At 60.2% G+C, this 12,709-nt stretch overlaps 3 protein-coding genes across 3 annotated transcripts; 2 read left to right on the forward strand and 1 right to left on the reverse strand.

Annotated features, from left to right (window-relative positions):
• Nucleotides 1–2,410: 2,410 nt before the first annotated feature.
• On the forward strand, nt 2,411–3,352 carry HRG_05513 (C6 transcription factor; the record flags this gene model as incomplete). The annotated part of the gene is made up of 2 exons (XM_044863984.1): nt 2,411–2,698; nt 2,756–3,352. 2 exons carry the CDS (start codon nt 2,411–2,413, stop codon nt 3,350–3,352), a joined length of 885 nt encoding a protein of 294 aa, XP_044720516.1.
• Nucleotides 3,353–6,440: 3,088 nt separating this feature from the next.
• Nucleotides 6,441–6,956, reverse strand: HRG_05514 (uncharacterized protein; the record flags this gene model as incomplete). Its single annotated transcript, XM_044863985.1, has 2 exons — nt 6,441–6,559; nt 6,674–6,956. The coding sequence occupies 2 exons, from the start codon at nt 6,954–6,956 to the stop codon at nt 6,441–6,443; spliced, it is 402 nt and encodes a 133-aa protein (XP_044720517.1).
• A 1,958-nt stretch (nt 6,957–8,914) lies between these two features.
• HRG_05515 (velvet factor domain-containing protein) lies at nt 8,915–10,453 on the forward strand (the record flags this gene model as incomplete). Its single annotated transcript, XM_044863986.1, has 4 exons — nt 8,915–9,289; nt 9,359–9,452; nt 9,516–9,596; nt 9,645–10,453. 4 exons carry the CDS (start codon nt 8,915–8,917, stop codon nt 10,451–10,453), a joined length of 1,359 nt encoding a protein of 452 aa, XP_044720518.1.
• Nucleotides 10,454–12,709: the final 2,256 nt, after the last annotated feature.

The raw sequence follows: 12,709 nt of genomic DNA on the forward strand, positions 1-12,709 counted from the left end.
AGTACAGTAGGTGCGCTTATAGCCAGACAGATGGACAGCATAGGTAACTAGAGACAGGATAGAATGAATGTGTGGGATGCCGTCGCAATGGCCGACGTCGTCGAGCATGGCGCCACACGTGCAGTTCATCTATGCACCGGGCCTGGAGTGCGCCTTTATGCTTCCAACCTCGATGGCATTACAATGAGTTGGTGTAGATTAGTTGGCGAACGTCATGCATCTGCATAAGGCGGACCTTGGAGGTACTGCTCGGGTACTGAGGTACCTGCAGCTGCAGCGCCGAGGCCCCGCTCTGGCAAGCGCCAAGCGCCCCGGACGCCCGGGCCGGTGGCGATGCAGACACTGGGTCACCGGAGAGGCTAGACTTTGCATTCGTCAGGCTCTATGCAGGATCTGGGAAGTGCGCCCTTTATTTTATCAAACAAGACGCGGCACAAGAAAAGTTGAGGTGCCAATGTTTGTCGGGACCAATGCAGGCAGTTGCGGAGTCGATGGACAGGCCGCGCTTTCCGAGGATGGAGATGGGGATCCCTGCATGTGAACTATCTGTTGTTTGTGCTTTACTATTATTAGGTAGGTCTTTAGGTAGGTGGTTACCTGATCCTTACTAGGTAGGTACCTAGGTATTAGTATATGGCGGAGAGAGTGATGGCGGGAATCGTATTGGGGAAGCGCCGAGCAGAGCAGTCTTGCACAGCACAGCACAGCACAGCACAGCACAGCACAGCACAGCACAGCACACACCACACCACACCACGGCACACCACGGCGCCCGGCAGACGGGACAAACACGCCAACTGCAAGCTACAAAAAAAGGCGGCGGATTCTTTTTCGAGTGCCTCCATCTGGCTCTACTACCTCGTGCCGTACTATGTACGCATTGAACGAGGCAAATGGGTGATTTGCCCGGGTGGACTCTGGTGTACCAGACGGTACTTGCCAGTCCAACGCGTCCGAGCTGGAATGCCGTGGGACGGGTGGGTACAGCGGCGGTACCTGCAGAGGCGGCGGCCCGTGCGCCTCGGTTATTTTTGCCGACAACCGCGCTCCCACTCGCGGTGGCGCCCTGGAGCCAGTGACCAAGGCGCGAGCATACCTACCTTACTGTACGCTGCATTAGTAGGTACTAGTAGTACTATCTGCCAGGTAGTAACGCCCGTTAGCGCTCCGTGCCCGTGCCCGTGCCCGTGCCCGTGGTGCTCGAGGGCTGGCTGTGATGAGTCAGGTCAGGTCAGGTCAGGTTAGACTGGCCGACGGCAACTCCATATTTGCCTTGGGCCAGTCGCCAAGAAGACGGACATGCCTCGTTGGCAGCCGCCCGAGCACACGCACCGCAGCGGAGCTCCTCTGTCGCCTTGTGTGTACGGAGTGTACCTACCTAGGTAACTGTAGGTGCCTACTTAAGTACCGAGGTACCTTACCTGGTATACGTAAGGTACCTACCTTACCCACCCAGGTAGGTACCTAACTACCTGACTGTACTTGGTGTCTCTCCCACTGCCGAGGCACCCTGCGCGGTACCCAGCGCTACCTTGGCCTGCAGGTCCCCCCGCCCCGCCCTGCTAAATAAGGCACTGCACCGTTCTTCCCGTGCTCATCTTTGCCCCTTTAATCCATCCCTCTCGTCCACTTTCGACGTCTTCTTTCTTCTTCGTGTCTCTTCAACGGCCGCTCCCTTCTTCAAAGACAGCGTCTCGGATCCTGTGCCAACCCCCCGACGACGCCGAGAGAGAGAGTGTGAAGCAATAAAAAGAAAAAAGAAGACGTCTTCCTCACCAGCTCTCTCTCTCTCTCTCTCTCTCTCTCTCTCTCTCTCTCTCTCTCTCTCTCTCGCTCGCTCGCTCGCATGCCTCCAACCTGAGGACCGTCATCTCTCGCCACCGACTTTACCCAAGAGCTCATTGCAGCTCAGCCGCTCGTTTTCCCATCCTTTGCGCCAGTAATCTCTCCTAATTGCCATGCCGCAACGTTCTTGAGCCGTCTCGCTCCCTAATCTCCTCGGTCCCGGCCAATGCCGAATCACCGACTGTGTAATCGTCGCCAGGCCGAATCACCATCACTGTCGACAACAACAACAACAACAACCCTGCCCCGGGGCACGCACGCCGCACGCCACAGCCACGCCCCGGGCCGGGCGCTTTGGACAGCCGAGCTCGTGCAAGCCTGCACCCGCCCGCCGTTGCGCAAGGCTTCCCGTTGTTGTGCGACTTGACCCTGCATCCTGCCTTCGTCTCGCCCTGTCGCCATGCCCGGCACCGCCTGTCCAAACCTCGGCCGCCCGCGGCATCCCTCACCCCGGCCTCGCATGTCGTGGGCGCTTCTGGCCACGCTCGCGAGCTGGAGCTGCCTCGCTCTGGCCCAACAACATGCGCCCTCGGTCTCTCTTGCCATCGCCCCTCCTACGCCCACAATGCCGGCCACCGACGACGTGACGCAACCGCGGCGGCCCGAGCAAAGCAATCCTGAGGCCGGCCTTGAGCGACGCCATGGAGCCGGCCTTGACCGCAGTCCGGCCACCATGGCCACCGTCGTCCGCAGAGCGTCTTCAACCCCGTCTCCGCTGCCGTCGCCCTTTGACGATCCCCGGCCGTCCCTATTCCAGAGTGTCGACTCCGACGACAAGTGTCCCAAGTTCATGACCACGCTGCTATCGGATCCGACCTTTAAGAGCTGCTACCCGCTCTCCATGTTGCTACAGGTGCGCTCACACGGCTCGCGACACTTCACCCACTTGACTGACGCTTCACACATGTAGACATCGAACGGTTTCTTCGACGCCCAGAAGCAGCTCCCAAGCATCGTCGGCGTCCTCGACGCTGCTTGCAAGGCCAACGCCGCCTCCTGCACCGAATTCCTCAACCGGGCCGCCGACAATCTCGCCGCTGTCGCAAACTGCAAAGCCGAGCTGGACCAGGGCCAGTCACGCGTCCTGCAGGCCTGGCGCGGCCTCAGGGCCTACAGGACCCTCTACACGGCCTCGTGTTTGCAGGATCCCTCGTCAGGCATGTACTGCTTCGCCAACGCCGTCAGCAACCTCAACAACCCGTCCGACTCGTACCTCTACTTCATGCCCTACGGGCTGGCGTTGCCGGGCGCCTCGACCCCGTCGTGCAACAAGTGCACCAGCGAGACCATGCGCGTCTACCACGCCGCGTCGGCCAACAGGTCCGACTTTGTCTCCGACAAGTACGAGGCCGCCGCCAACCAGATCAACGTCCTGTGCGGGCCCAGTTTCGTCAACGCGACGCTGCCCCGGGCCGAGGCCGCCGCCTCCCTCGTCCCCCCGCCCTTGTCCCTCGCCCTTCTGACCAGCATCTTGGCCATCCTTGTTACTCTCGGCTCGCTCTTATAACGAGCAGGCCAGACGTTCGATTTCGTCAAGCAGTCTTGCGGGGACTCTTTCAGAACTTGCGCCGTCACCTGGTCGCGCCCCGACTCTTCAATCTCTTACAGTACCTGCTTCGTATATTTTCTAACATCTTAATCGCTATCTCCAGGCCCCCGGCCCGTCCTGGCCACCGCCCTCTTGCGAGGAACCACGACATAGCGCCTCTTCTTTATTCCCCTTCTTTTTCGTGTCTTTTGATACCCTTGGGCATTCTCGGACACGGGCCCGGGTTGCCATTTCTGGCGCAAATGGTGTGGGGCGCAAGCGTTACAAAAGCAGCGATGAGGAAAGGGGGGCATCATTCGCGTCGGCATTTTCGCGAATTTGCCTCATTGAACATATTTGACTTATTGCCGGGAACGGTATTTGTACTTTTTAATACCAAACAGACTCGACATTTTCGATACATGCACTATTATAGGTACATGCATGTGGCTTGGAAAATGCCCATGCCAGAAGGGAAGAGGCGGGAGGAGAAGAGGAGAACCACGAGGAATGAAGAACAACGCCCTGGGAAGGCAGGGGGCTGAGAAGGAGGCCCGGATGCGGGTGCCGGGCGATACGAGACTCATGATGACGAGCCGGCCATGACGGCAGCGTTTCAATACCAAACACTGCACTCTTGAGATGAGGCCTGTCGATGCCAAGAATCGGCAAAGATATTGCTACGAGTGAAGAGTCGTCCCTGGGCCTACTTTCTTTGCCTCGCTTGCTCCGCGGAGTTTCCCATGTTGCACGAGCAACGCAACAATCATGGCGTTAAATGGATCAATGTACGTAGAACGCCATCCTTGACTCCACGAGCACATTGCGCACTTGAATAGAAAAGGGGAGGGGAGGGGGGGTAAGACTAATCATCGGCTTCCCCAAAGCGACATGAGGCCGGGCTCATCGGGGAGGCGGGGGTCCATCCGCATCAACGTCTGCCGTAACCCAGACAGTCCCCGCGATTGTCGCCAAGGGCAGCGGGGTTCCCCATACCCTAGCTCCCTTGGACTTCCTGGATGAGCAGCGGTGATCATCAACAGAGAACGAGAGGGCTCCCCCGATCAGCGGATCATACCGAAGCCTCGAGTCCGCATCGACGTGTCAGCCGCACAATTGTGGCACGCACCGCACCGCGGCGCCAAGCCCTCTGCGGCCTGCCCGAGAACCGCGAGTGATGTGAAGGTAGGTGAGTACGGAGTAGGCCCTGTACTGTAGGTTGTGTGGACGGCGAGCTTGGCCGTCTCTGCCCGCCAAGGCTGGCTTGACAGGGGCGCAAGCCCCATTGGCTCATCGCATCTCTGCAGGGCACGCAGAAGCGCGGTCGAAGACCCATCGAGTCAAGAACGCCTGCGGCCCATCGGGTGCAGCGACGTCTGCCAGAGTCGGGTGGGAATCGCCGAGCAGCGCCAACGTCGCGTCGCGCGCCGCCCCTTGGCTCCTCGAGCTGCCGTGCCTCCGGAGCTAACGGGTGTCGAGATGCGCGTTATAAGTAGCCTGGCGCGAGACCCGTTCAGAGGAGGTTTCTACCGGCCGTTGCCCAAGTTCCCGGCTCGAGACCAAAGCCGCATGGGCTGCGGGGCCTGTGAAGGCAAAAGAAACCCCCTCGAAGCCCCTTTCTGCGAAACAGTCTCGAAAGAACGCTCCGGCATACGTAGATGCCCTCACTTACAGTATGCAGGGTCGAGTCTCGTGGCTTTGCACAAGATGCTAGGCATGCATGGTAAGTGGCGGCCCAGTAGGGGCTCAAGGGACGAGTCTAAGGGACAAAAGCTTATGAGCATTTCTTCAATGCCCTCCTGATTGGCTCGTTTGTTCTTCTGGGAAGTGAGAAGAGTGTCTTGTTCGGATGCTGGCCGTCAACAAGGAGCCGGCCCTGCACCGGTGACGTCAATTGGCACAGGGTGCAACGTGAGAGAGGGACACGTAGACGTCGACCAAGGGGCACGAGGCCGAACTGCATTTGCCACGAGTCGGATCCGCAGGCGATGCTGGGCAGCCGTGACGGATCGCTGTGTGATATCGGTCGCTGGAAAGCAATTCGATTGGGAAGCGAGACATGGGTGAACAAGTGACGGCTGCATGAGCAGAGGGCTGCCCGCATTCGGCAGCAGCCAGAGCCGACACGCGGGGTCCCGTCATCAGGCCCGATCGCCGACGGTATACTCGCGCTTCTCGAGAAGCCACTTTCGCGCCATGAGAGTAAAGCCAGGAGATCCGAGTCGTTGGTCTCGAGACCATCTTGGGCACAGCGGGCTCTTGAATCAATTGACCTGCTGCAGCGACAGCTGTAAAATCCCTGTATCTGACTGACAGATGGTGCGGTTGAAACACGCCGATGATTGGCCCAGCCTAGAGTCGGGCAGAGCTGGGCTGAAGTGAGGAATCGCCTCACACGCGTCTGTCCGGCCATGGCGAGCAAGCGGGAACCCGGAAACCCGGGCAATCAGCCACAGTACTGTTGACTGACGCGCCCGCGCGCAAGTGTGTCATGGGCAAGGTTGAGCGCCTCTCTGCATTTCAATCTTAGCGAGCAAAAGCCCCAGCCAGGCAAGGTTGTCTCCACAAGCCCCATGGGCGGCGGTCAGTTAAATGGGGAACGGGGGAGATGAGGGATCTTGCGTCCCCGTCGGATCTCAAGGAGCGGGAGACGGCAGGGGCCCCAGAGGCGATGACGAGACTGTCTGGGGCAGCAAATCCCGCGTTCCCGGTGCTTGGCGACGTAGGGTGAAAATGGCGTGGGTGGGTCGATGTTCCGTCACCCACCATGGCCGGGGCAGCCAACCAGGACCGGGGGTTACGACAAAAGCAACGACGTTCTCGGTCATGTATGCGCTCTACTGTATGTATCTTGGTAGTAAGATTTGGTTAGCGCACAGAGCGGCCTGGGCTCTTCGGGTCCAAGGGACGGACCGTCTTGCCGCCCCAGCCAACGTGGTCCAACGGCTGGGAGAGTCGTTGGTTGGCCGCTGTGCTGGGCGAGGCGGCAGGACGCCGTGGTGCAGCTGAAGCCTGCTAGAAGGAGCACCACTCAACGGCCGCTGCTGCATCCCAAGTAGAACTCGTCCTAGACAGCCGGATGGGGAGCCGCCTTGGTTGCGGCCTTGCCCAAGGCAGGTAGCTCGGCTGGCTTGGCCATGGTAGCGTTCGTCGAGTCCAACGAGCGGTGTGCTGACTCGATCTCAACTGCACGTGTGGTAGCACCATGCATGAACTTGTGCATTCTTGTGTACTGTACATACACAAGTTGCATGGTAGGTCCGAAGGCCCAGGGACGGCATTGCCAGTCGGACAGCTCACCGCACGGGATAGCTGATGCGAGTGCCTCGTCGGCGCGTGTCGGCACGCGGTTGGGTGTCGGAGGGCCCGTGGGTTTGGAAGCAAGGAGCCGGCCACCTGGAGCCGTTGCTGGAGCTCTTGTCTGGGAGACGCTGACGTCGTCGGTCAGCCAGGCCTCGGCCGTGCAGATCGGGTCAATGCGAACTTTCTGCACGGTCCAGCGCCAGACGGCATCGCAATGGTTCCCGCTTCCCGGGGCGCTCTCGGGAGCCGGGAGAGCCAACTTGCCCGCTGGAGCTGGCATTGGGGGGAGGAGAAGTTTGGCCAAAGAGACACGTCGTCGGCGCAGCTGAAGCCGTGTCAGGTACTTTGTATGTAGGTATCTCGAGAAAAAGCCACGGCGGAGTGACCAGGTACCAGACACAAGCGGCTCCCTCGGGCGGGCTACTGGCTCGTCGGTACTGTCTACTGCTTCAGCACTCTGACAAGTTTCGGCCCCGTACAAAGCGCTGGGGTACGGACCCGAGCTCCCCTCACAATCCTGCTCTTGCTCCTCCAGCTACTCCCAAAAAAACATTCGATGACTCGGAAGCCCTGCAGGCCTCCTACCTCCAGGGCGTCAATGGATCTCACCGTTCCAGTTCCCTCGCTGCGCGTTCGGCCGCGCTGTGGCTGTCAGACGCCTGCCTCTTGCGGCCTCCACCGGACCCGTCTCCTCTTTCTCGACATCCTTGGCCAAAGCCCGACTAGATGCGCTGCTGCAGCACGTTGGAGTGGATGAAGCCCGAGGAGAAGGGAAAAAGCAAGCAAGGGATTGACTGCTGACCATGTCGGACATAGGCATCGCGTGCCCACGACCCCCCAACCCCCATGGTACGCCCGCACTTGCGAGGCACGTCAATTAAGACTGCCAAAACCTTGAATTTTTCTTTCTTTTTTAGAGAGGAGGTGTTGCCTTTCCCAGACTTACCGCGGTCCAGTAGTCCCGTTGACGAAAAGCTTCGGCCAAAGGCATCCATCCGGTCCTGTCACGCATGCCGAGTCTGGTCGGACCGGGCCAGCAAGGTTTGGTAAGGGAGGTGGCCGTCTGCAAGCCTCGCTGCCATTGACTGCGCTAACCAGCAGTTGCGCCAAGTCGCCTGTCTGGTAACGGCCGAGGTCGAATGCCGCCTCCCCCAGGTCCCCAGGCGACGGCCCTGCAACACACACCCCTCTCCCCCCCAAGCTCATTCGCTGGCGGGCTTCGTCGGCCTCCGCACACAGGCGGTCTCGAAGAATGCAAATCACCGTCAGCTTGAATCAATCGTCTGCATATACGTTCGGCCGGGAGATGCCCCCAAGCCTGTAGGCGAATGAGATCTATCATTTATCTCTTGTTTGGGTCCATTGACGGCCCCTGGCCTACCACGCCCACTGCGGTGCTACCTGCGTCTGGGCGGAGAACCGCAGAGGTACGATGCACCCAGCATGCCTGATGGATGGGCTTGAGGAACGGGCTAGCTTTTCCCTCTCGACTGGGGTAAGAGTGGCCTTGACAAAGCAACATTTTCTCTCAATCAACAACGCATACATACATACGCACACGTACACACGTCCATCCACTGATGCCTCTACGCATGCTCACTTTCTTCGCTCTCCCTGCTCCGCCCGCCGTGCATATCGGGACCGGGGGTCGAGGGCTTTTCTCGTCAAAGCTCGCGCGAGCCAGACTTGCTTTTGCTTTATCTTTGCCTCGATCCCGGTGACCGAGTCTGTGCAAAGCGGCGGCTCCCCAAGGACGTTTTCCTCCCGTCGGCAAAGAGAGCAACCATCGCCCATTTCCCGCCGCCTGGCGCGATGCTCGATGCCGCCCTAGCCAGATAGTGCCGGCCCCATCCCGCAAGGGTGTCCCGTGTTGGCACCCCAATGAGGCGTCACTGTCTGACTGTCGAGCCCTCCGCCTCTGGTCATTACGGATACATATGTAAGAGCTCTGGGCGGCGCGCCTGTCTTGTACATATGCACGTAGGCTCATCAACAGTCCCATCTCAGACATATTGCCGCCTCGACTGTACTTTCCCAGGCTGTCAGATCTGCGCTATTCGTCGATTCTCGTGCCCCGCATCGCGGACTCGACTTGGCCCTCTCCACCATCTCCGTCACCGGTAACCAGGTCAGGGCAGACTTGCAGCACCCGGGGCTCAGGAACCGACGCCGATAGACTTCCTCGGAGCCCCCGATCTGGGCGGCACCAGGAGCCAGGAGCGGCATTGGCTCGTTCAAATGGGCGCCCTGGCGCTAGGGTACGCCAAGCCTACTCTCTTCGTCCTGGCCATGGGCGAGACCACGCCTCCGGTTCCCGGCTACCACCATCCACCGCGCGTGACAAATGCCAGCAGTCAAGCCGTCATGAACCAATCCCGCATGTCTCCTTCCGCCGTCGACACAGAGCCCCGTGGCCATGGAGCCTTTGAAGACCTGTCTCCTCCCTACGAGGACTGGGAACCCGACCACCAAGGGCACCACCAAGGGCACCACCACGGGCACCACCACGGGCACCACCACCACCAACCTGTCCGCCATCACTACACTACCCATGGCTTTGCCGTCGGCCCGGATCAGCGAGGCCCTCGACTCTTGCCTCCCCCCGACGGCCTCGTGACCGCATCGTCGACTACTTTACACTCCCACCACCCTTCACCCCCTCCCTCTGCGGTCCCGTTCGAGCATCGACTGAGAGCAAACACCCCGTCCTATGCCTCCCGCCCGCCCTTGCACCCACTGCCTCCCTCCTTCACCGGCGCCGCCCGCGGCGTACCCGGTGAGTACACCCAGGCTCCATCGCATCGCGGCCGAGAGCCTTGGTTATTGCCATCCGCCATAGTCGACTCGCCGCACGATCCAACCGCAGCTCGGCCACCACAAGCACCGCACTTGCTACATCCCCAGGTATCGCCGTTGCACGGCCAGCAGCCGCGCCTGCAGGCAGCTGAGTTTCACTGTGACGCTGCAGCACCGCGCCGCCAGAACTTACCGCCTCCCGGCCTTCCTCCAACCCCGACGCCAAGGCCGCCACCCACCCGGACTCGACAGGCGGCGGACGGGACGCCCATGCCCGGGATGCCGAATCTCTTGGGAGCTGGCCGAGCGCAAGCTTTGAGCGACATCAGGTTTCGACTAAGCCTGCGCCAGCAACCGAAAGCGGCGCGAGCCTGCGGGTTCGGCGACAGGGACAGGCGGGTAATTGACCCGCCTCCCATTGTCCAGCTGCTTATCGAGAGCTCAAGCATGACGGAGGACGAGGCCCACTCGTACTTGCGCTACGAGAGCTACGTCATGAACTGCGCCATCTGCGACGAGTCGGGCACTCGTGATGCTTCCCTCATGCCCGACGAGTATCAGCACCAACGCCGCCTGATGGGCTCGCTTGTCGGGACCCCGTTTGTCGGACAGGACGAGAAGGGTGTGGAGGGTTGCTTCTTCTGCTTTGGGGACCTCTCGTGCCGCACGCCAGGTTCCTTCCGCCTCAAGTTCACTCTCATCATGATCGACCCGGCGCGTGCCGGCATGATTAGGCACTTCCCCATCCTGACGGAGACGCTGAGCGACGTCTTCCACGTCTACAGCGCCAAGGAGTTTCCGGGAATGCTTCCCAGCAGCAATCTAGCCAAGCGGCTGAAGGAGCAAGGATGTATCATCTCGATCAAGAAAGGCAATGAAAGATCAAGGAATCCACGGGCCCAAGAGGCCTTGTCTGACAGGGACGAGGAGGATGGGGAGGGCTCGCGGGCGCATCGGAGACGGCGCATGGCTCGGGACTAGATGAAGGACAAAGGACCTTGGGCCGGCAGCCGAGCATACAGAGTTGACGGACGCATCGACGAACGGCCAAGGCATTGATGTGAGGGTTAGACATGTGAGACATGAGCTGTTGAGGTACTGCATGATAATGATTCTCGCCTGTCTGCGCCACGTTTTCGTTTCAATTCAATGTGGGATGGCGTCCCACGTTTTCTTCTTCTTTCTCTTTTCATCCCGTTGTCGGTGTCTCGGCTTCCCATGGCCCCGAGGAGGGGGGTGTGTGAGGGGGACGCGAGAAACGCTGTATTCAATATCAGCGCAAAGGCGGCACGAGCCTGTCTCCGACGTGAAGAACGACGCGATGGGGAGATTGGGGATAAGGGATTGTAGCATGGGGAATCATTGGCTACTTGGGCGTTTGGAGTTTTAATTGACAGCTCCTAGCGGTGAAACGCCGCGAACAGCTCGCAAAGTCCACTACGATGAGGCCTACCGTTGACAGATGCCGAAACCTGTCCTATGCTTTTGAAGCTGAGCTGCCATAGTCGTGAGGGTGCACGTCTTCCGGCCGAGCAGCTAGGGCGACTTACACGGCTTCGCCCGCAGAAAAAGGCGTCATCGCGCCACGGGGCATCAGGGAGACTTCAGGACTGGGCAGAGTTGGTGGAGGGTCAGACGTTGGCGACATTGGGCCCGAGGGTGGTTGGTGAGGAGATCAACAGTGCCGGGCTGGACGGAAGCGCGCTCGCCAACCAGCACCAGGGACGCCTGTCGCGAAGGCCGAAGACCAAGGATCTTGGAAGAAAGGCAAGCGAGCGGGTTCCCAGAGGCGCCGAGGACCAACGAGCTCGCAATGGGTGGCGACGGCAAGCCACCTGGTTAGGATCCCTTGCCCCTGGCCGCCTGCCTCGCTATATATTGGGAATGGTCGCGCTCAGCCTCTCTCGGAGCGCCTCCGGATCGGGCTTTGTGGCCGGCTCTTGTGCGTCGGCGTGACGTTGGACCGTCGGATCCTTGATCCAGCTTGTGGAAGTTGGCTACTGCGCTCACGAACATGGCCCCATCTTGAGCTACAGGGGCCTGTCGACAGGGCACTGGTATGACGGCGGTGATGTCGACGGAGCCTCCGAGCTACCGGGCGGCGTGAGGCGGCCTCGAGACCGTCGGCGCCGACTGGTGAGGCGTAGAAAGGGGTACTACAGCATATCGTGGAGAAGCCCATTTACGAGGCTCGACGCTGGGTCTGGAAGCAGGACGGTAATGTAGAGCTGAACTGTGCGTAAATGGCCGGTTCGAGCTCATGGGACGCGCCTATACGCGCCGCCCTCGATTTCTGTCTTCCGCTTCTTGGCCTCTTGGAATAGCTGTAGACGCTCGAAACGGGCGTGGACTGCTCAAACTACAAAGCTGGATTTCGGGAATTGCCATGTCCCTTGCAAGCATGGTTCCTCTTGTCTGTTGGTCCTCCTCCTCCCTGCCCCTTTGCCCCTTTTCTTGGTGTGCGTGTGCCCTGGCAATGCACTTTGATGGCGATAGAGGTTGGGCGCGGAGCAGATTGCCGCCACACCCATGACACGGCGTCGGACATTTGGGTCCCTTTGTCTCCAAATGAATACTGATGTGTCGTCTCGGTTCTGGCATCTCGTCCGAAATCCCGTGCCACGTCCACTCTCGGATCGGGGTGGTACCGGCAGTGAAGCAGACGGGCGTCGATGGATCGGCAGGACATGCCCACGACGGCTCAAGGATGCATGTTTCGTGTTGATGGAGAGCTGTCGACGTGGCGGGCGAGTGGGTTGCGGCTGAGAGACAGGAGAGGGATCCTTTTGAAGGCACGGCTCTGCCACGGAAGCACAGGAGGGCCGCCGGGTCTGGCTTGTGCTATGGACAGGGCATGTGGAGTTGTGTGCAACGCGCCGCGGGCCGAATGACGGGGGCAAGCGAGGGGACTGGATGGGGACTGGATGGGGACTGGATGGGGACTGGATGTGCAGGCCCCATGCCGGTGAGCTGCCATGTGACGAGAGCAGGGTGTGTGGGCTGAGGCGTCGGCCCTTGTTTCGACGACGCATGCAGCTCATTGCCAGGCCAGGCCAGGGGGTAATCGTAGGGTGGCATTGGGGATAAGGCGCTCTCTCTTGCTCCTTATTGGTCTTGTTCTCCAGGTCGGCTCGGACGGGGCCACGGCAGGGCTTTCAGGCCGGACGGGTGCATGTGGCGGCTAACGAGAGCGAGGGAGACGATTGTCGCTGCATGTGAGGAGGTCGCTGCTGCCAA

The sequence above is a fragment of the Hirsutella rhossiliensis genome, assembly GCF_020360975.1.
Source record: "Hirsutella rhossiliensis strain HR02 chromosome Unknown scaffold00005, whole genome shotgun sequence".
Lineage (NCBI taxonomy): Eukaryota > Fungi > Ascomycota > Sordariomycetes > Hypocreales > Ophiocordycipitaceae > Hirsutella > Hirsutella rhossiliensis.